At 46.4% G+C, this 22675-nt stretch overlaps 1 protein-coding gene across 4 annotated transcripts in view; it reads left to right on the forward strand.

Moving 5' to 3' along the window:
- RARB (retinoic acid receptor beta) overlaps window positions 1-22675 on the forward strand; it is a 1132713-nt gene that overhangs the window by 965447 nt on the left and 144591 nt on the right. For all 4 annotated transcript variants that reach the window (XM_085630534.1, XM_085630535.1, XM_085630536.1 and 1 more), the window contains one exon: window positions 17996-18156. In XM_085630534.1, coding sequence (XP_085486660.1) covers window positions 17996-18156 — 161 coding nt within the window. The remainder of the gene's footprint in view (window positions 1-17995; window positions 18157-22675) is intronic.

Genomic DNA, 22675 nt, shown 5'->3' on the forward strand with positions numbered 1-22675 from the left:
CCACCAATAAAATCTATGCATATTTAAAAGGGCACCTGTCCAGGGACAACTTAGCATCTTATCCTTCCAGGGGTTAATAAGATAACGCCTTTCCCTTGAGTAATAATAAGAGCTCTTATCAGCACCTAGAGGCAGCTCAAGGGAAGGCATGCTTTATAAGGGTGGAACGGTTAAAGGCTCTGGCTGTCTGTAGTATCACATTCTACCCCAAGGGGCAGTACAACTCATAGTAAAAGAGGAGGAGCCAACCCCACCTCAATTATCTTGAGGCGCTTGGACCTCACTCACAAGCTTGTCGCATTCCATCTACGCCCTGATTGACTGTACACTTTGCCACTGGATTCAAGATAGCCTGGCTGATGAGGGTTATGAACACGAAACCGGTCCAAGGATGCTTGTTTCCGGTCCAGGGAAGACATGGCTTGGCAGTTCGGGCTGGACTGTTCCCATGAGGCACAGGGTCAGACTGATTTGCATATGGCCATGTCTGAACTGGGGTGGTGGAGTGAGCTAAAGAATGATGATGGATTAAACCCAGATCAGTTGACTGGGGGTGAGTGTTTGATTTGCTCAAACGCTCCGTCCATCATCCCCTTTGGTATCGCTTTGACAGTCAGAGGGCGGGCCTTCTCTGGACACACCCACACAGAATTCAGCCCATCAAATACAGAGGAATTAGGCCTATGAAAAATAGAAATGGCATGATTTTGAGCAATTTAGACTGTAGCAAGGGTAGGTTGTTTCTGCAGAAGGGAAAAGGTAATGAGCCTGTAAGATTTACTCTGCCTTCCTTTTTTAGGTCTCGCCTGACCCAGCGATTGCGCTGGTCTGGCGAAACTTTAAGTAAGGGCTTCAAAAAATGCTACCGCCGGCTACAGCTTGCAGTATATGTGCGCGGGCGCGCGCTTGAGCAGAGGCGCCATATGGCATTCCTCATGCTCATTAAGCGCATCGCTCGCCACGCGCTTGATTGCGACCACTTCGTGTCGCACGAAGGCCGCACGCGCACCACTCGAGAGACTACCACTGCCACCCCGTGACGTTAAATAGCAACAGCATCTCCTGAATTTAAAGGCTTGCAGGTACCAGTTGTGTAATTCAGTGTTATTATGCAATAATAAACATTGATTTTATGCAATAATAAACATTTTACAATAACTATGTGCAGATCGGATTCTTCTCGGAAACCAATCCCTTTGCCAAGCCATGACAACCCCCAATGTGCTAAACAGTTTAATATTACTAAAGTTAAGATTGTAATTAACTAGTGTGCATATTTACATCTCGTAATTAAATCATGCGTAACAAGACAGCTTCATAAAAGTTCAATACATCAAGCCAGTACAGGAATCCAAGTCTAATAACCAATGAGACAGAGCCACCCAATTCATCTAATCAAAATCCAACGTAGACCTTCATCCGATTCGAAACCTCCATGCTTCAATGTGTGCATTGTATTAATTGTGTTTGTAGTTGGCAGAGTTAACACCCAGTCTACTGTTCTGGGATGGCAGGGTGCCCTACACACGCCTACAAACCTTGAGTTGGAGTCATCTTCATGTTTTCCATGAAACACATGCCTACAGGGATTCAAGGGTTGCTGTGGGATCCCCAACATACTCTGCCATGCAGCATCAACTCTCTCTCTCTTTCACGCACACAAGCTCTCTCTCTCCCTCTCTCACACACGCATGCACGCACACATGCACGCTCTCTCTCTCTCTCCCTCTCCCCCTCTCTCTCACACACACACAGGCACGCACACATGCACGCTCTCTCTCTTTCTCACAGACACACAGGCACACATGCACGTTCTCTCGCACTCACGCACACACGCATACTCATACATGCAGGCTCTCTGCTCTCTTTCTCTCTCCCCCTCTCTCACACACATGCACGCACACATGCATGCTCTCTCTCTCACACACACAGGCATGCACACATGCACATTCTCGCACTCACACAGACACACACACACAAACACATGCACTCTCTCTCTCTCTCACACACACCCACGCACGGACACATGTGAGCTCTTGGTCTCTCACACGCATGCACGCACACATGCACACTCTCTCTCCCTCTCTCACACACACACATACACACACCCACGCGCACGCTCTTTCTCTCTCTCCCTCTCTCTCGTGCACACACACAGGCACTCACGCACACATGCATTGTCTCTTTCTTTGGTGTGTAGCGTCGAAGCACCATTGATTCCTGCTACACACGGTAAGTCGTTCATTGGTGCTTTTATTATGATACAAGGACCCCATGCTCCCTGCCAGGCCTCCAGCACGGGTGGCGTGGTGGGGGTAGTTACAGTAAGACCTTCACTGGTGCTTTTAGCTTAACTGTGGTATGATACAAGGACCCCTTTGCTCCCTTTCAGGCCTCCAGCACTGGTGGCGTGGTGGTGACAGTGTGCAGCGCCGAAGCACTTTTGACTTCTGCTATGCACGGTAAGGCATTCATTGGTGCTCACTGCTTTCGATAAGGCCATGGCTTGGCAGCAGGCAGGCCTCTGCTCCCTGTCAAGTCTCCAGCAGTGGTGGTGCATCATTCACTCCAGCTGCTCAGGGCTGGTGCCTGTTGATGATTCTCCTGCAGCTGTGGAGTCAGCAGTGGGTGCGGAGTTGTGAAAGGCTAGGGTGGTGTGTATGCGTTCCCTCACACCTCTTCCTGCTCTACTCCACGCTTGTCCCTCGTGTGTATATTACAGAGGTCCGAAAAACACAGCATTTGAAATACCTAAAAACACGAAAAGATTGCATGAGAACCGGTGCCGCGGGGCGCCTTTCCTCTCATTGATTGGATATACCCGCTCTCCCTACAACTCTCTCTCTCTTTCACACACACAGCTCTCTCTCTCCCTCTCTCACACACGCATGCATGCACACATGCACGCTCTCTCTCTCTCTCTCTCTCCCTCTCCCCCTCTCTCTCACACACACACAGGCACGCACACATGCTCTCTCTCTCTCCCTCTCTCACACACGCATGCACACATGCATGCTCTCTCTCCCTCTCCCCCTCTCTCACACACACACAGGCACGCACACATGCACGCTCTCTCTCTTTCTCACACACACACAGGCACACATGCACGCTCTCTCGCACACACACACACACGCATTCTCCATCATCTGTAATCTTTCCTGCACCAGTACTCTCCGTGTTGCTTCTGAACCCTGCTTTCGTTAATTCCCTCCACCCGCCTTAAAAAAAAAAAAATGCTTTGGCACCGCTTTCTTTTTCTTTATTTACCAGTACAACTTGGATCAGTAAATAAAAAAAAAACTTCACACGCACGCTGTAGGTGCGTTCATGTGTTGTGCTTATACCTACAAAATGACACAGCTGCTGCGACTGCATAATAGCATCTTTTTTTTTTTAATGGGGGGTTCCTCTTTATCCATGCTGCACAACGTCGCTAAACAAGCATTGGCATAGCCAATAGGTCTCGCCTTTGGGACATTAAGTGTTTAGTTATCCAGCACAATATCCTTGGTGCAACAACATCAACTGTTGCATGGCTAAACACTTATAAGGTACAAGGTTTAGCCATGCAACAGCTGATGTTGTTGCACCAAGGATATTGTGCTGCAAAACTAAATACTTATAAGGTCCCAAAAGCGAGACCTATTGGCTATGCCAATGCTTGTCCTTAAAGGGACCATCCACTGTAGTGAAACATTTTTTCTTTGTTTGACGTAGGCTGTTGGAGTTCTGACACGTATTGTGGCATCACCATTAACCTGATGGACACTTTAATTTGATAAAAACAAGTTTCACTAAGCTTGGTAATAATTGGATTAATAGTAACATCTGTAATTCTAGCTAATAGTCTATTGACTTTATTAATATTGTTGTTATTCTTATTTATTTGATTTAAAAAATATACTTTCCTGTCCATAGAACAGCAATAAGCTATGAAACATCGTCAAAAATTATTCAGTCCTACCATCTAGACATATATGTATCATCTCGCATCAACTTACACTATGCCCTCGGGCTCAGGGGTAGAACCGTCCTGATGTTTCATGCAGCTGCGCTTTGCATGCTGGGGCTTGTAGTTGTATGCATCTCCAAATAGGCATGGGCATTCAAATTTCTTTTTCAGAGGTGCAAAGGGGTTTAACATGTTCTTTTCTTTTCAAACATTAGTCGCCATGGGGCTTTCAACTTAAAATATTAATGCTGACTTTGAAAACAGTCTAGGCTTTCAACTGCTAGTACCAGTGGTTAATTTGTAAAATAAAAAGTTCCGGGGCTCTCCTCAGGAGGCAGCGCTAGCTGGACAAATGTGCTGGGGCAAACTGCCTCCTGACGAGAGCCCCGGCACTAATTTTTCTGGAGAGGAATTGGCCTAATGGCTACAGCTGCTGATTTCCGAGCTGGGGAACCGGGTTCGAGTCTCCGCGTAGATCAACATCCTGTGATTCTGTGGAAGATCCCCTGCCTTCCAAAAGAGTGTGTCCTTAACTGGTGCTATAAGCACCGGTGCTGAGGATTAGGTGCCGGTGCTGAGCACCGGGAAGCACCTGCTCAAATTAAGCACTGCCTAGTACAATTTAGAAGCTATCCTAAAAATGGCACCGATTTTCTGCAGAAGGGAACTGAAATAGGTGCTAGTTCGACCCATGTCATATGTGACACCTTCAGACAGTCCTGACTTTTTACCCAAAAAACATACTGCAGCCTGGACTTGAAGTTTCAAATTTAGCACTGTAGGTACGGCTTTAAAATACCCCACAAGGAAATGACTGTTACTTAAAAAGGCGGAACTGGTTGAAGGAGTCACACATGAAATGGGGCCCTGACAGCTAAGGGCACAACACCTTGTATAACACAGTTTCCCCTGGATCACACAGAGTGAATAAAGTGAGGATTAATCGTCTGTGGCCTTGTGGCTTCACCGCCAATAATTTAACTAACAGAACAGACCAGCTCTCGATAAGTCACTGAACAAAGGAGAAATACAAGATGGCGCTTGATTGCCCGCCAGCAGCCGGCCCCGGCCTGCCCTGATGAAGACGCAGTGTTATTGTCGCAGTGATTTGTCAGACTTCATTTGAAATAGAAAAGAGCACGTGCTGCGCCTGCGTTTCACGGGCACGCGGGGCGGTCCCCGGGGACAGAATTCATCACCGCGGCGGAACGCGGGGGCTCCTCAGAAATGGCGGCTCCGAGGAGGAATGTCATGATTAAAAAATGTGACCAGGCCTTGCCTCGCTGATTTGTCCTTACTCCGGTGGTGCCTCGAGCTGGGCACACTGATTGGCCATCAGTCTTACTAACATTTACTGAATTTCGTGGAATTTCTTAGGTGTGGGATAAGCGGGTACGCGGGGAAGCTAAATCCTCGCAATTGAAGGCTGGGGGCGACAGAATGGGTGTGATCAGCAGTCAGGCCAGGCGATTGGGGGGGGGGGGGCATGACAGAGCCCCCGCCACCTGCTCTCTGAATGAAGTTATCGCAGTTGAGCGGTAGACTTAAAATATGATCAGAGGCCCGTCTAGCTGGGTTGTTTACTTTAGTAAAAATAAAGCTTGGGTGGTATCACGTGGTACAAATATAATTTGGTCTCCCCCGGAGTTACGGCGACCCTTTCTGATCAGAGAACCCACACCGTGGATTAAGGCAGGAACGTTTTGTTGTTGTTAAACTGCTGTGCATCATGGCGGTGGGAGGGAGAGTGGCTAACATCAACGCAGGAGGGTGGGTGGGGCAACAGCAATGTGGGGTGGGGTTAGAGGGGGCAGGTAACAACACTGGATAGGATGGGAGGGTTATACGGGGGCAGCAACAATGCATTCTGGGTCGAAGCAATAATGTGAAATGGGTTTGGGGGTAAACAGCATCATGGAATGGGGTGGCAGGGGGAAGCAGAAAACAGGATGAGGTGGGAAGGGGCACAAATAGCACAGCATTGGGTGGGAGGGGGCAAGCAACAACACAGGGCGGGTGGGAGGGCAAGCAACGGGAAGGAGCTGTGTGGGAGGTTGCTTGTAATAGGATGGAGCGGGAGAGGAGGGAAAAGCAAGAACACAGTGAAGGGTGCAAGGGTGGGGTGGCAAGCAACAACATGAAGAGGGTGGGAGCGGGCAAATAACAACATGGTGAGAGATGGGAGGATGGGAGAAGGAAAGCAACAACACAGATGAGCAGGAGTGTGGGAGGGGGCAAGCAACAACATAACATAAAATAAAGTGCACATTCACCTGTAGGCGTCTTTGCGCTGAATAACATATGTTTATTGTTGCCCAACTCAGTGGTACTCATTTTTAAGACCTCAAAGGGATGAAAGGCTGAGTGGACCTGCTGGTATTTGAACCTGTGACCATGAGGTCAAACACAGGCCCCTTCAGTGGATGCATTAGCCCACTAAGCCACCATACCCAGCTTACAACATGGGGCATGATGTGAGGGTGGGAGGGGCAAGCAACATCACTGAGATGGACAGTCGAGTGGGATGGGGAAAGCAACAACACAGATTGGTGTGGGAGGGGGCTAGCAACAACATGGAGCAGGATGAGAGGGTGGGAGCGGCAAGCAACAACACCCGGATGGACAGTAGTATGGGATGAGGCAAGCAACAACACAGATTGGGATGGGAGGGAGCAAGCAATAACATAGAGCAGGCCGAGAGGGTGGAAGGGGCAAGCAACAAGACATTGATGGATGGGAGAGTGGGAGGGACAAGCAACAACAAGAAAAGAGATGGGAGAGTGGGAGGGCCAAGCAATAACACAGAGACAGACTGAAGGGTGGGAGGGCGTAGAAGCACATCGGTGAGACTGTCTGCAAACATATGCACTCTTATGGACTGCTTCAACTGAAAGACAAGCATTGGCATAGCCAATAGGTCTCGCCTTTGGGACCTTATAAGTATTTAGTTATGCAGCACAATATCCTTGGTGCAACAACATCAACTGTTGCATGGCTAAAAACGCATAAGGTCCCAAATGCTGTAGAGAGGTAGAGAGAGGTAGAGGTAGAGAGAGAGGTAGATAGGTAGAGGTAGAGAGAGAGTTAGAGAGGTAGAGGTAGAGAGGTAGAGGTAGAGAGAGAGGTAGAGAGGTAGAGAGAGAGGTGTCGAGGTAGAGAGGTAGAGAGAGAGGTGTAGAGGTAGAGAGAGAGGTGTAGAGGTAGAGAGAGAGGTAGAGAGAGAGGTAGAGAGGTAGAGAGAGAGGTAGGGAGAAAGGTAGAGAGAGGTAGAGAGGTAGAGAGAGAGGTGTAGAGGTAGAGAGAGAGGTAGAGGTAGAGAGAGAGATAGAGGTAGATAGAGAGGTAGATAGGTAGAGGGAGAGGTAGAGGTAGAGAGAGAGGTAGAGGGAGAGAGGTAGAGGTAGAGGTAAAGAGAGAGGTAGAGGGAGAGAGGTAGAGAGAGAGGTAGAGAGAGACGTAGAGAGGTAGAGAGAGAGAGGTAGAGGTAAAGAGAGGTAGAGGGATAGAGAGAGAGAGGTAGAGAGGCAGGGAGAGAGGTAAAGAGGGGTAGAGAGAGAGAGGGAGAGAGGGAGGGAGAGAAGGAGAGAGAGAGGTAGAGAGGTAGAGAGAGAGGTAGAGAGAGGTAGAAGTAGAGGTAGAGAGGTAGAGGTAGAGAGAGAGGGGTAGAGAGAGAGGTAGAGAGAGGTAGAGAGAGAGGTAGAGAGAGGTAGAGAGGTAGATAGGTAGAGAGAGGTACAGAGAGAGAGGTAGAGATGTAGAGAGGGAGAGGTAGAGAGAGGTAGAGAGAGAGAGGTAGAGAGAGAGGTTGAGAGGGAGAGAGAGGTTGAGAGGGAGAGAGAGGTAGAGAGAGGTAGAGAGAGAGAGGTAGAGCGGTAGAGAGAGAGAGGGAGAAGTAGAGCGAGAGAGAGAGGGAGAGGTAGAGAGAGAGAGGTAGAGAGAGAGAGGTAGAGAGAGAGAGGTAGGGAGAGGTGGAGAGAGGTAGAGAGAGAGGTAGAGAGATAGAGTGAGAGAGGGAGAGAGGTAGAGAGAGAGAGAGAGAGAGAGAGAGAGAGGGAGAGGGGTAGAAAGGGAGGTAGAGAGAGAGAGGTAGAGCGGGAGAGGTAGAGAGGTAGAGAGAGAGGTAGAGAGATAGAGTGGGAGAGCGGTAGAGAGAGGTAGAAAGAGAAAGGTAGAGAGAGAGGTAGGTAGAGAGGTATAGAGGTAGAGAGGGGTAGAAAGGTAGAGAGAGAGAGGTAGAGAGAGAGTGGTAGAGAGGTAGAGAGAGGTAGAGAGAGAGAGGTAGAGAGAGAGAGGTAGAGAGGTAGAGAGAGAGGTAGGGAGAGAGGTAGAGAGGTAGAAACACGTTTATGTTCAAACGAAAGCCACTTCCTGATAATAACTTCCTGCTTTCAGAAGGGAAACATGGGTACATATGCTAGGTATGCAGTGCATCAAAATATATCGAATAACCACCATGCCACTAGACAGGAAGCCCATACAACCTCTACATAAGGATAAACAGTGGAATTGTGGTGGGCGTAGTTAAAGCACTTGGTATGGCCATAGAAAGAGGACGTACATGAACGGACTCCGCGCAGTTGCCATAGTTGAACTACGTGTTGTTTATTTTACGGAAGGGAATTGCTAATAAAAGGCATCAAATAAAAACAATTATGAAATCGCAGGCACTTCAAAACAGTACAGGAATTGCCACACAACGTTGTAAGCCATGGCCGCTTGCGTTTTTGTTTAACTAAAATGCATAGAAATAAGAGTTAGCGGGAATCCCAAACTGTGCCATTCACCAGAGTAACAGTGGAATTGTGGTGAGCGTAGTTAAAGCACTTGGTATGGACATAGAAAGAGGACGTACATGAACGGACTCCGCGCTGTTGCCATCGTTGAACTACGTGTTATTTATTTTACGTAAGGGAATGGCTAATAAAAGGCATCAATTAAAAACAATTATGAAATCGCAGGCACTTCAAAACAGTACAGGAATTGCCACACAACGTTGTAGGCCATGGCCGCTTGCGTTTTCGTTTAACTAAAATGCACAGAAATAAGAGTTAGCGGGAACCCCAAACTGTGCCATTCAACAGAGTACGGAGAAGCATCTCCTGCAGCTGCCCTGTTAGCTCTCGCTATACTCTGTGAGGGTGCAGACTGAGCCCTGAGAGGCCGAGTGACTGCGAGGGAGGATCGCGCTAATTACCCGCCTCCCGCGGGAGCGAGCAACAGCCAATTAGCATGTGCGCCGCTGCTCGCTCCCGCAAGGTGGATGCCGCCACAAGCACGACTATGTGCTTCAAAAAAGAGCAGAGCGACGGCTAAAGGCCCTCCTATGAAGTGCATGCGCGCTGCATAGGCAAGACCTAAAAAAGGTGGTTCTGAAAGCGTGAGAAGTGGAAGGACACAATTACTTCGGCCATGCCCATGGGGAGGGTCAAACACATGAAGAAGATGTGCAGCTGGCATGTGCTGACCAAAGAGAAGCAAGGAAATGAGAGTAACGATGAGGCCAACCAATGGTAAACAATGGGGGGGTGGGAGGGGCTCAAAGCCCACTGTAAGCTTACAAAATGTCTCGCAAGCGACAGCACTTACATGATAAGAATGCCATCAGCCACGTCATCATGCGTTTTTTTCTCCTTTTGTTTATGCTGTACCGCATCAATATTTTTGCTGATGCTGTACAACATTAAAAACAGGCATTGGCAGAGCCGTTACTCTCAAAAGTGGAACCTATTGGCTTTGTCAATGCATATTTAATACTCATCATATAAAAAGTTTCACACCACTTGCCCCTTGATAACATCGCAGTTTTAACCCCTTCTTTGAGTCTGCTGTTTGCTATGGAGGGGCTCGGAGAAATGGAAGGGGTAAAAATGACATAAGTATTTCTCTAATAACCCTTAGGGGCATAACTTCAAGGGGGTGTTTCGGGGTGTTACACCCGCCAAATAAATACATTCTTGGCTTGGTAGTTTAGGCAGTGGTCCTGAGTGGGGTCTGCTAAGTTTGTGTCAGGTTTCCTTGTCATCTTGAATTCATTAAGAGGTTTTAACTTGTAAATCTTTTGGATCAGGAACTTAAATATATTTAAGATTGATTTACCAAAAATGTATCAAATCTACACCCATAGAAGTACTCCTTGAATGGATGAAAACTGACTACTTTTTAGAATTGACAAATATTGGCAGTAGTAACTATGGAAAGCTATGCCAGTCTCCCTTTTCCAGGCTATGACCAGCAATCAAACACCCAAAAGGTGATGGGACTAATGCTTGCAAATAGTCTTACCAGTGGCCGTCGCTCGGGTAGCATTCCAAACATTTTTTTCACCCACTCTGCCACTCTAGACAGAGAGCTGGTTTAGGATTTCTCTGGCGGATTAAAGGCAGATAGGATGGAAAATGACTTTACTGACTTTACTCCACCTTCCAAATTTAGAAATGTCCAATACCCTGCGGACATCTGTCAATGTAGAAAAAGCTCCATCAAACATGAAGGATGCCGTCAAACTTTTCCAAAGATTTTAATTTTTCCAAAAACAGACTAATAAAAAAAACTACAAAAAAAACTAATGGCCCCTCACACCATGGGAACTTTTTCCAGTGGTGTGGAGTTCATTACTCTGTTGTTTTACTGCCCGACAGTACAAAAAGCCATCTGACCGTCCATTCTAGATAGGGTGGAAGGTCGGATGGCTTATGTCTGTCGCCACCTACTACGTCGAGCCTTTGGGGGATGTTTTACACCCATGGAGTAAATTTTTCTAGGTGTAAAACTTGTGGTCTGCCTAACTCAACATCAGGTGGACAGACCTTGAGTTTGGTGTACAGGGTCCTCGGTCTCCGCGGCAAAGGAGTACCTGCCCGTTAAACTCTAAAACAGCACTAAAGACCCACCTAATGCAAACCAGTACTGACGGAGAACACCATGGGAACAGTCCATCCTGAACCCTGGTCACCTCACACATTCACCCTGTGACCCACTGCTTTTTTAGTTGGGAAATTTGAGATTCACATTTCCTTGCATCTCATTGACTTAGCTACGCCTCCGAGGGCGCTACTTCCTGTCTGCTCGTACGGCTGCGGCCTGCAAGGCCCTGAGAACAGGGGAAGCAAGAATCATGCCCCTTGTGCAGCAGCCACTCACCCTTTGAAACATTTCCATCTTTTCTTAATAGACATGCACATTTGCCCATTTCCCTGTGGAAGAGGCGTCATGGGCCGGCAGTTCTCATGACTGCCAGGCATAATGCGCTGTTGCCACCAGCCATTGAGCTATCTAGCAGCTGGAGGACGCGTGCTTAGCAAACATGTCAATCAGCTTGCGGAGAGGTGCGTAAGTAAATGGGCCCTCATTACACAGGCTTTATGAGTCTCCCTCCGCACTTAGGGGGCCGCACAATGTTCCAAGGAGTGCTTACATCCTCCAGCACGGCATGATTACAATTTACTTTAGCAGTTTAGCGGCAATAATGAAAGTGGCAAGCGGCTCTGCTAGGACGACAGGGCGCGACAGCCCGCTACCTCCTTGAATAATCTGCACCTGATTCACAAAGGTTCCTGCAGGCGTAAAGTATACTTACTCATGGAAGACGTCTGGCATAATTGTGATAGCTGTGAACTACAAACAAGGTGCAACGATTTTCAGCGCTCCAGGCAAAATACAATTTTGCCTCCTCGAGTGCTCCCCATTCACTGCTCTTCTGCATTTTTTCAGAAAATTAATTCGACACCACCACTCGGTGGATAGATACACCGTGACCTATCAGTGCCGGCCATTGGAATGTAATTTAAGCAGAATATTTACACAATTAGTAGATATAAGCTCCGCCCTGAATTGTAAAAGTGGGAGTACTAAGGATGTCCAGGGAAATATAATGCAGTTTGGTCACCGCCCCAAAAGAAGTAAGCAACTGCATCTTCAGCAACAGGATGTAAACTCTGTACGCCTCACTTCCGTCTAAGTGCAGCTGCTTGAGAAGTGAAAAGTGTCTGTGGAGCTGCGCCCACCAATCAGTCCCGTTTTCACAAAATGTGTGTTAGAAGTGCTATGTATGGACAAGATATTGTTTCATTACTGCAAAGAACAGAACAAGTAAAAACGATTTTACACTTTTTATTGTTCCCTTTTTTTTATCTGTACTATTTCTACACGTAGTAAATGTAATCAGGAGGGCTGTACATGAATGAAAGCAGATGCTGCAAGAGGGTCCGTCTCATGAACAGAAGTGAAACCCGACACCATAGAAAAGTTTTCGAACATCACTGGATGCTCGGAATAAATGAGCCGCGTCTTTTATTGCTGTGGCTTTACTTGCAGGCTTGTTTTCTGCTGACTGCACCGCTGCCGTGTTCTCTACAATCTGCCTCCCCCTGGGAGGTAGAAGGCTTTGCTTTTGTGTGTCCACGCAGGACAGAATCATTGTTGATCTGCATTTTGAATAGGATCCGCTCAAAGTGTTTAGCTTTCTTGATTTTAGCCTTGCGATGCTTTTTATATCAACCTGTGTTAAAGCATTTCAATAGTTCTATAGTAATGCCAGAGATTCTACCTTGGAAGCTACCTTTATTTGTATTATTTGCCTCAGAATAAGTCTTATGTTGCCACATAATGTAACTACTCTTAACCTATAATCAGGACCACTGGAATTATACAGCAGGAGAGGGCCAAATTATGTGGCAGGGTTCAGTAAATTATGCGGCAAGAAAAGGCCAATCACGCAGCATTATGTGGCACATTTTGTAATAGTATTACTTCATTATTTTGTAATTTTTAAACTTGGTAACACTGCCTGGTCAGAGGTTGCACGTCATTAGAACCATTTTAATACCCAAATATAACAATGACAAAAGGGTGACCAGTCCAGCTTTGCAATGGGCCTTTCAGTACGCTGCATCACATGTTGCTGCATTTTTTGTACTTTTGAACCGTTTGAGCTAGAAACATTTTTTTTGTTAAAAGCTGCAGATTATGCGGCAAATTATGGATTTTGTGGCAAATGAGGCAAACCTATAACTATGCGCAAATTTACACAGCAGCACAATTGCATTATTCCAGTGGCCCTGCCTATAATTTAGTCCACCATGGAACAGGTATTTTTTCACCGCATTGCCCCATGATTCCAGGGGCACAGATAATATGAAAATGGACAGCTCAGGCAGTGGCTCTGAATAGGGCAGTGTGGTTGGGGTGGTGTCACCTGTCCTCATACTCAGCACCACCACACTAGACCTTTTATAGAGGAAGGTCCATCTCCAGTAAGAAATCACCAAGGAGGAACGCATAATTTTTGTAGTTGACTGAAAACATAATGTTATAAATGGAGTAGTCTTAAAAAAGCACTTTTTAAATGTTGACGTCTGATAGTGCGGCCATTTTATATAAAGAAAAGTAATTTATTATAGAGTTATATTAAGTAAAAATATGATGTTCAGCTTTAGGATGGTAAGATTATTTTCATATCCTCATGCCAGCTACACCCCAAAGGCATCAGATTCACTATTTCAATGCATACAGCAGTGGCATAACGAAGGCCCCCCCCCCCCCAGCCTCCCAGTGCGGGGGCCTGAGCCTGGCCTGAGAGCTCCTGAGTAAGTCCAGTAGGGGCCCCTCCATGTACATTGCAGGGGTTCCCCCTCAAGTTTTGTTATGCCACTGTGCTTAATTTGTAGAAAACAAAATGCGTGCCACGGCCTAAGGTATTACCCAGGGGTCCACTGCAGCTGGCTCGACCCGCATGCCACTTTAAACTGAAGATTAAAGTTAATCCTTTATCATTAAAAAAAAAAAAGATATATTAAATATGTGCTTAAAAATATGCATAAAGCACCACCATGTTATGGTTTTTCATAAATACGTGCTGGTGTTTACACAGAAGTGCCGGTGCTGAGCACAGCCAAGCAACACACACTTAGTCCTACTTTGAGTACTACTATATTGGCATACCGCTCCATTATTGAAATATCATTTTCTCTGATAGGTTTGGGAGTTGGGGTACTCTTAGGTGTAATGTAAGGGTTAGCCTTGGAGTTAGTTAATTACTTAGGTCCTGATTTAGATATTGGCGGACGGGTTACTCCATCACAACATTGACGGAAATCCCGTCGGGCGAAATACAAATCCCACAGGATATAATGGGATTTATATTTCGGTCAGACGGGATATCAGTCACCATTGTGATGGAGTAACTTGTCCGCCAATATCTAAACCGGGCCCTTAATTAGCTAGTTAGTAAGTATGTTAGTTAGCTTCTCAGTTAGTGCTTTTCCCTCGGTCCCTGCAGCCGCATGGACAAACAAGCACTGGCAAAGGTAAGAGCGCTGGGGATCTCCAGAAGAGGGGCTGAAAGGGATCCAGTCTATGCCACAGGTGTCCTTCTAAGGCTCCTTGACACTCTGGACACCCCTGGATGAAGAGCCAAGGCCTCGCTCAAAGGGGGTAGCGCAGGGCAAGTCCGGGTCCAGCACAGCTCAATGACCACAGCTCCAATAAAAATGTCATAGTCTATCTATGGTTGTTGGTATTCAACTCTTTAACGATATCTTAAAATATATCAATAAAACCTACCCTTCAAATGAGAATTCAAACCGCTGAAACTAACAAAACGCAAGACATGTTGAAAGCAGAAATGTAACACAATAAAGCGGAAAAGACAGAGCGGTAGACTATGAAATGATACACTGTTTGTGAACACAAAATGCTGGCAAACAAGCAGAATCCTGAAAGCAAAAACTCAACATAACAGCACCGCAGTTCGAAGAACATTGGAATAATTCAGAAACTCATTGGCAGCCTTGAGGGGTGCTGGCAGGGGTCCAAGAGGGGGAGCACTCCCTGCTCACCCCCAGTCTTTCCATACAGGGCCGGACTGGGAACTGAAACCGGCCTTGGCAAACTGCTCGCCGCCCCCCCTGGGGGGAGGGTGGGGGTGCTGCTGAGCTGTTTGCGAGGGCCGGTTTTGGCCGATTTTGTTACAGGGGGCCGATACTGCCGGCCCGGTAACAAAAACGGACCCCCCCAGGGTCCCAAAACCCACCTCCCACCCTTGCGGCCCACCGGGGAAACGCCTGGTGCCCGCTATGGCCAGTCCATCCCTGTTTTCATATGGAAATCATCTTTTTTAAAGCAGTACCGGTTTGTTTACGAAACAGACACATCTTTAAGAAAAAAAACATGATACCGTTTGGGAATGAAAAAATAAATACGTCCTGTACTTTTCATTGCAGGCCACCATCCTTGTGTTTGCCTCCAATCACCAGGGGGGACAGTGGCGTAGCGTGCACTTTGGCCACCCATGGCGGTCCCCGTGCTTGCCGCCCTGCTGCGGCCGCATAAAAGAGTGAGGTGGGGGTGCTGGAGGTATTTTCTCTATTTGCTGCCCCACCTCCGGCGGACGATAGAAGAACGAAGGGTGGGTGGGTGGGAGGGAATGCCGCACCGAGAACGGCAAATAAGAGCGGGGGGAGTCTGCTACCCCCAAAACTCGTGACTATGCCACCAGGAGGTTGGAGGGGTGTGGCGCAATTACTGACCAATCTAGTTATATTTAATTATTCTGGTCATTCTGTAATGCCATGTAACTAAAGATTTTGCGATGTGATCTATGTACTAATAGTTTAGAGGGAGGTAAATACAGGTGTGCAATATGCAATTTGGACCACTGTTTGCGACCCGCACTTAGTACATCTAGTCAGTGCTTAATATGTAAAAAAAAAAAACATAAGTACTGGACCCTCATCAGGAGGCCACTGCAGCTTGCACCACGCACTGCCACTGGTAGCGCTGCCAGTAACAATACCAACACAACTACTAACTCTCACACTCCTGCAAGTGCGACAATTCAGACTGTTCAAGGCCCCCACAGCTCTAAAAATGGTGTGGGAGCAGGTATTACTTGTTTTTAATGTATATTGAATTAATAATCAACTGTTGTTCTGCTTATCATTAAATTACACAAACAGTGCCACCACGTGGCAGCTGGCACACGCGCCAGTGTTGGTAATTAAGTACCGGTGTCGAGCGCCGGAAACCACAGGCTCAAATTAAGCACGAGTACAACAAGAGGCCTTTGAGTGTTAAAGATATTGGAACAAGAGCTATAGAATTGTTGCCGTCTGTAGACTGAAACCTGCAGGATATTAACAAAATATTGTTTTTCATTGTACTGTTTGTCTTCCGTGAATTTTGAAACACACTGTTTATTAAATAAGAGGTAAAAGTATTTTTTGACATCCATTATTACATCTCATAATTTTAAACAGCTTAAAAAAAGCAATGAGATTTTAGCCTATAGATGTCCAATATCGCCTTTCCACAGCAGCATTATTAGCAGATTTTTAAGCTGTCTTATTTTCTGGATTTTCCTCTATGTCTATTTACACCACAGTTGTTTAAAAATCTGAAGGTCTTAACATCCTGTAAGGGCCCCCCCAAAAAAACTTTTGAGCACCTTATTGTAATGCAATGGTTGGAGCAGATTTTTGTTAGATGGGCAGGCACCAAACGGAGATGGACACCAAGTTTAAAATGACCACTTTTATAATACGAATTGATGTGTTTTTTTGAACGGTAAATATTGTTATTTTACCTGTTTCTAAGCATTATTATATTGCCAGGAAAAAGAACTGGAACCAGATGGAATGATATTCTTTGACAGATGGCCAAAATCCTCACAAGAGTTGTCTGTTGCGTTTTCGCAGAGCCTGGGGACTAGCGCAGGACAGCTCATGGCACATTAACCTTTATGAGTCTGTCACTTCGACGGTGCTTAAATTAAGCCAGTGGTTTCCAGCACTGGGCACCTGCACTTAATTATAAACACCTGAACTTTATGGCAGTGCACCACATGGTGGCACTATTTGTTTAGTTTAGAAATGAACCCAAAAACAGGTGTGTATTAATTCAATGCACATTAAAAATGATTCATTTCTGCTGCACAATCCATCCCCATAGCTTTGGGGGCTAGAATAGCCTGAATTGTCACACTTGTAGGAGTGTGATGGTTTGTAGTTGTGTTGGTATCGTCATTGGCAGGACTGGTGGGGGCAATGAATGCTTCAAACTGCGGTGGCGTCCTGACAAGGGCCCTGGCACTTATTATTTTACAAATTAAGCACTGAGACTTCGGTGAGTAAGGGCCCTTGTTTTTTCTAGGGAAAACCCTTAATAATGGGCCGCTTATCCCTGATTCCCCTGGTGTCACCTTCCTAAATATAGAGGGTTCACAGTGCATCAGTCATATTCCGTCAGGTATTGCAGCGTTAAACCATATTATGAGTGGATTGTTAATTCTGATGTGTCCAGTAACAGTAGTTACCCTAGAAAGGAGACAAACCGATTGACTTTGCCAATGCTTGTTTGACATGAATGTGACTTATTAATAAATGTAAAAACTTAGAAAGAAAACGAATGGACTTCCACATTTTTAGGTGTGAACTAGGATTGCAAATTGGACCTGAATTGAGTCTGTGAAGGGATGTTAGAGTTACCAGATAACTCCACATCACTTGGGCACTGCTCTTAAAGTATTTGGCTTTCCTTTTACAGGGGCATATTATCAAGCCGGGCGATAAAATTACCGCCGCACGGCGATAATGGGCTTGATAATATGCTCTATGGAATTCCAATTGATGCCCATGTTAGATGTCCTTCACATTTAACATGGGCTTCAATTGGAATTCCATAGAGCATATTATCATGCCCATTATCGCCGTTTTAGCGGCAGTTTTCTGCCGCTAAAGAAGCGATAATTTTATCGCCGGGCTTGATAATATGCCCCACAATTCGTTATTTTCAGGTGAGTTAGCCCATTTGGATCAAATGAACTAAGTCAAGACTACAATTCCCAGAATACACTGATTTGTTAAATGTGTCCTAGTGAAATGGAGTCATGTGGTTAGCCTAGTCAAAGGTGCTCCATTGATCTTTGCAATTTGTGATCTATTGACCATGTGTTGCCAAAATGTGTGTCTTGGAGGACTGTAACCAAGTACCTGCCAGCCACTGCCTCTAACGCCCATCTGACCCGCCTTGTTCTCTCTCCACCTACAGCCGTCCGCAATGACAGGAACAAGAAGAAGAAGGAGCCGATAAAACAGGAATGTATCGAGAGCTACGAGATGACGGCCGAGCTGGACGACCTTACCGAGAAGATCCGCAAAGCTCATCAGGAAACCTTCCCCTCACTTTGCCAGCTCGGCAAGTACACCACGGTGAGTGCCCGACTGCCCGTCTCTCGCACTCTACTGACCCAGGGGTTCATCTTCACCAATCTTCATATTAAAGCCAACCTCAGCCTCCATTCAAAGAGGTCAACCGTGGATATTGGTTCACCAGTAGGCCACAGGAAGTGACTTCAAACTCCCTCAGATCTCGCTGATGACATCACAGCGTTTACTCTTGACCTACCCCTAGCCGCTTAACAGATTCTTATTTGCTGCTCAGAGGTTAAGGCAAGTAAAAGCTACAGAACCTATACCATGCGCGCTTCGTCCTATTTACTTCCTGTGCCTGCTGCTGTGTTTGCGGTCCCTTAGACAAGCAACAGCAAGGGAGTGCCTGGGATACCAAGCCGACAGCCAGATGTAGCAGCTAGTTAGACGAGGCGCTAAGCTACGCCTAATGGGTGCCCATTGGTCAGTGTTTGGAGACTGATATGCCTGGTGACAAGTTCAGGTAGTCATGGCTCCTCTTCTCGGCGGTGAGTGCCGCCGCAGCGCTGCTCTGTGGAAGGAGGCTTCAGCAGCTGCACAACTCAGAGACACTGGTTGCATCTAACGATTAAAGTACGAGGCACCTATCCTACAAACCTTTTTAATTTTTCTCTGCAAATTTGTTTTCTCCCTGTGACCTTTACCCCCAGGTGCCAACTCTACTACTCACCAGGAGAGCCCTGAGATAGCGCTGGTTGGGGTTAACCCAAAAGTACTCTCTTTTTTGTCTTTTAGGGGATCATTTTACTTCACAGATTATGGGTAAACTAGTTGGTCTACTAGCGTTTTGAGGGGCAACAACTTAACTGCACCCCTGGGATGAGGAATATCATTTGCACCCTTTAGTGAAATCCAAGCAAATCCCCTGTAAATAGGTTTTTGTACCCCACCCCCCACCATGAGCGGAGTGTCCACCTGGAGAATGCGGTGACCAGAAGTGATATTCGAAAGCGGTGGATCACAAACATCTGGGCTGAACTGCACTGGCCAAGCCCCGCTCTCTCCATGGAAGCTTGTGGGGTTCTCTCCCTGAGAACATTTACAACAAATTGGGCCAAATCAGGCACTTTTCAGCACAATTTTCACATAAATTTGCTTACAAATTTTGTATAAGTTACCAAGCAAACCTGAGAGTTGCAGGTCCACCCCCTCTCCCCCCAAGAAAGGTTTGAGAACATGGTGTGTTTTTCAGCACGATTAAAGACCTCTGAAAAGCCACAGGTAATACAAACAGCTCGAAAACTGCAACTTCACATGGTCTATCATTTTTCAAGCATTTGTTTACACTCCTACATGTCACTTTTATTTCCCGTCTGCTTCCTCGAAATAGCGTCTCGTTCATATCTTAGGACTGACAGTTTTCTTGGAAGAGGCAGGCTGGAAAAATAAATAAAACACAGATCTTGCAATTACAGAGGTACACAGCAGAGCCGGGCAGACTGTCCAGGTCTGTGCAGCAGAGCTATCACTCAAGTTATGGAGAATGCGGAGGTTCGAAGAGCAGCTGACTTACTCCAGCTTCACACCCTTGAATCTCAGACAAAAGTAGTGTCTGGCACCGAAACCAGAAATGCAACCATTTTGCCGTGAACTTCAGCTTGTCAGCTTATGAAAAGCCACCCATTAATCCACCCTCTCTATTGAAAACAATATTTCCATTTGGTAAAATGAAACAAGTTCCACCCAAACAAAGTTTTTGTATTTTTTATGGGAAGAACACATTTAATTATAAGATACCAAGTATGAATTTTTAATAAATGCATGTTCCATGCCCAGTTTCATGTAGTATTACTGTTACACATGGGGAAATTATCCCTGGCATGCTGACGTATGATCGTCCCTTGCCACGGATGCCCACTGTGTGCCGAACATCATTAACCATTATGACATCGGCAGCTTTATACCAGTGGTGGGTGTCATCGTGCCATAGATGCCCATGGTGTGACATCAATGACCACAATGATGCCACGGCAAGCCTTATACTGGTTGTGGGTGGCATCATGCCATGGATACCCACAGCATGTCAGGAATTACTACCATTATACATGAGCCAGCATTGAATCCAGCCTGGGCACCGTCCACAATATGTCAGGATTTAGCAGAAGTATGCAGAGGCCAGCACTATACCAAAAGTACATATCACCATGGGCACAATATGCCACTATTATGCTTGACTCTCATTATATACCACGGGTGGGTGGAAACAATACACATTTATAAACTCACACATGTGCACATAATTCTGCGTACATGAAGAGGCGCACATATGTTTACACACACCAGCACAATTAAAAAATTATTTTTTAAATACCTGCTGATGGCTGGCTGCGTTGATCCCACACTTGCTGACTCGCCTTCCCCGCCCACTTAGGGCCAGATACATCAAAGGGTTTTGCCCATTCTGTGTCTATATTTTCATGTATATGGCCCAAAGCTCCCAGCTCCGGGTCCCATAACACGGCATGTCCTGTGTCACATGTACACTTTGAATAGCAATGCAGGGCCTGAGCTTGTGAGTATCACTGTCACTGTCATGTGGGGCCAGGCCCAACAACTGTGTATAGAAGGCTGATGCACAGTGCTCTGTTGACAACCAGGGGGCAATGTTGCAGGTTCTTCCGCTCCAAGAGAGCACCAAGAATCTGAGTTATAAACCCACCCCCTCATTGCTGGAGCATGGATTATGGGACCATCGGCTGTGCAATCTGTGTCACCCCCCATGACCCCGCCACATCCCCTTGCCGACCAATTCACCAGGCAACTTGGAGTAAAGCGTACAGAAGTGGTGAGTGCTTTAAATGGGCCGGTACTCACAGGTACTAAGTACCGACACTTCTCATTTTTAACGAGCTGAGTACAGGCACTTCTCCACTGCCAAGGAGAGTACTGGTACTCAAGAAATGTTCTCTCATTGCTGCTAAGGCTGCTGAGCTCGAGGCAGTCAGAGTGGAGCAGATCTGTAGGGCCCTCTGACCTCCAAAGCGCCTCTCTAGCCCTTAGCAGCCACCCCTGAACCATTCAGCAGCGGCTCATTTGCATAATGCAAGGGATGCCCAGGTGCTGGGAATTTCCCCGTCCTGCTGTGTCCCATCCAGGCCCTGCTCTGTCAATCACGTGTGCACCTCGCTGGAGCTGTGGAGTAACTAAGGAATAACCCGAAGTGAGCCGTTTGTGTGTTTGTCTGCTTGTGTGTTCGTGTTTGCCTGATATTGTGTGTGTTCGAGAGAGAAATGAGATCAGAGACGAAGAGAATCTGGACACTCAGGGAATATTTGAAAAGAAATGCGTAGAATGGTCGTTTCTGTGTGTGTGAGTGCGCCCTCTACAGGATATAATGATTGCACTGAGGACAAGCACGCAGGACGAGTATGACATCAGGAAGCTGCTACCATCACAAAGACAAGGACGCAGTAACGCTTCGTGTTTGCCCTTCATTTCTTGTAATGAGTTAACCCCTTTATTTATATCGATACATGTTGTGGTATGTCCTCATGTGATGGAGAACTCATGAATGATGCTGGTCCTGGGACGCACTGAGGTTCAGCCTGAAAGTGCTACTAGTGCCTGAGATGGCTTGGCTGCACCTCTAGTTTCAAGCTCCTTCCATGATGGTTTAGGGCGTGTTCCAAACGAGTCTTCACTCCGCCCTTTATTAGCATATGCAGCTGTTAATCTGCACATATGGAACGTTTGAGACACCTCTCGAGGGCAGTTCAAGGGCAGTATGAATACTCAATAGAAGTATCTCTGAATCATCATGTCTCGCGCTTCTTTACCTTCAGATGTTAAATGATGTTTGGGAAACATTTAATATTGCGAATTTTTTATCTGCTGTAATTCGCTCCTTGAGGAAATGAACTGTACCCTTTTTAATGTTTAAACTGGACACGTTGCTCTGTTTAATTAATTTGTGTCAATGTGTTTTTTTAGCTGTAGTGATCACTTAAAATGAAATTTGTATTTTTAAGTCTATTTATTGTAGTATGCTTTTATGGTTTGCACTTAAACCGAATAAAGACTTTTGACTGACTGACATGTCTCGCACGCCTCTAACCCCGCCTACCTGCCACACCCCAGCTCAATTCAATGAGTACCTACACTTAGATTTTCCCATTTAAAGCACTGGGCAGCACCCAAACCCCCCACGGACGAGCCACACCTGATGTTACGTGGGAGCCCTTCTCGAGGGATGGATGCCTGCAGAAGAAGGCGCTCTCTACCAGTGGGCCAGACCTGCTTATGCGACTCTTTCCCGCCCACACCACTGTGGACACATCTGTGCCCACACAAGGGTCATTTCTGAGCAGTCTAGAAGGTGCCTGCGATAAAGGTGATGGGACATCGGATACTGGCATCACCTCTGATGGAGTAACGGAGCTGGGTAGAATTAGGCTTCACGCGTGAATCCTGGCATAGAGACTGGCAAGGACAAATATTCTAACTAAAGGTGAAGCAATGAATACTGGCATGAAATTAAGGACATTTATAGACTCACACATGTGCACATAATTCTGTGTAC

This window comes from Triturus cristatus, chromosome 10, assembly GCF_964204655.1.
Source record: "Triturus cristatus chromosome 10, aTriCri1.1, whole genome shotgun sequence".
NCBI classification, from domain to species: Eukaryota; Metazoa; Chordata; class Amphibia; order Caudata; family Salamandridae; genus Triturus; species Triturus cristatus.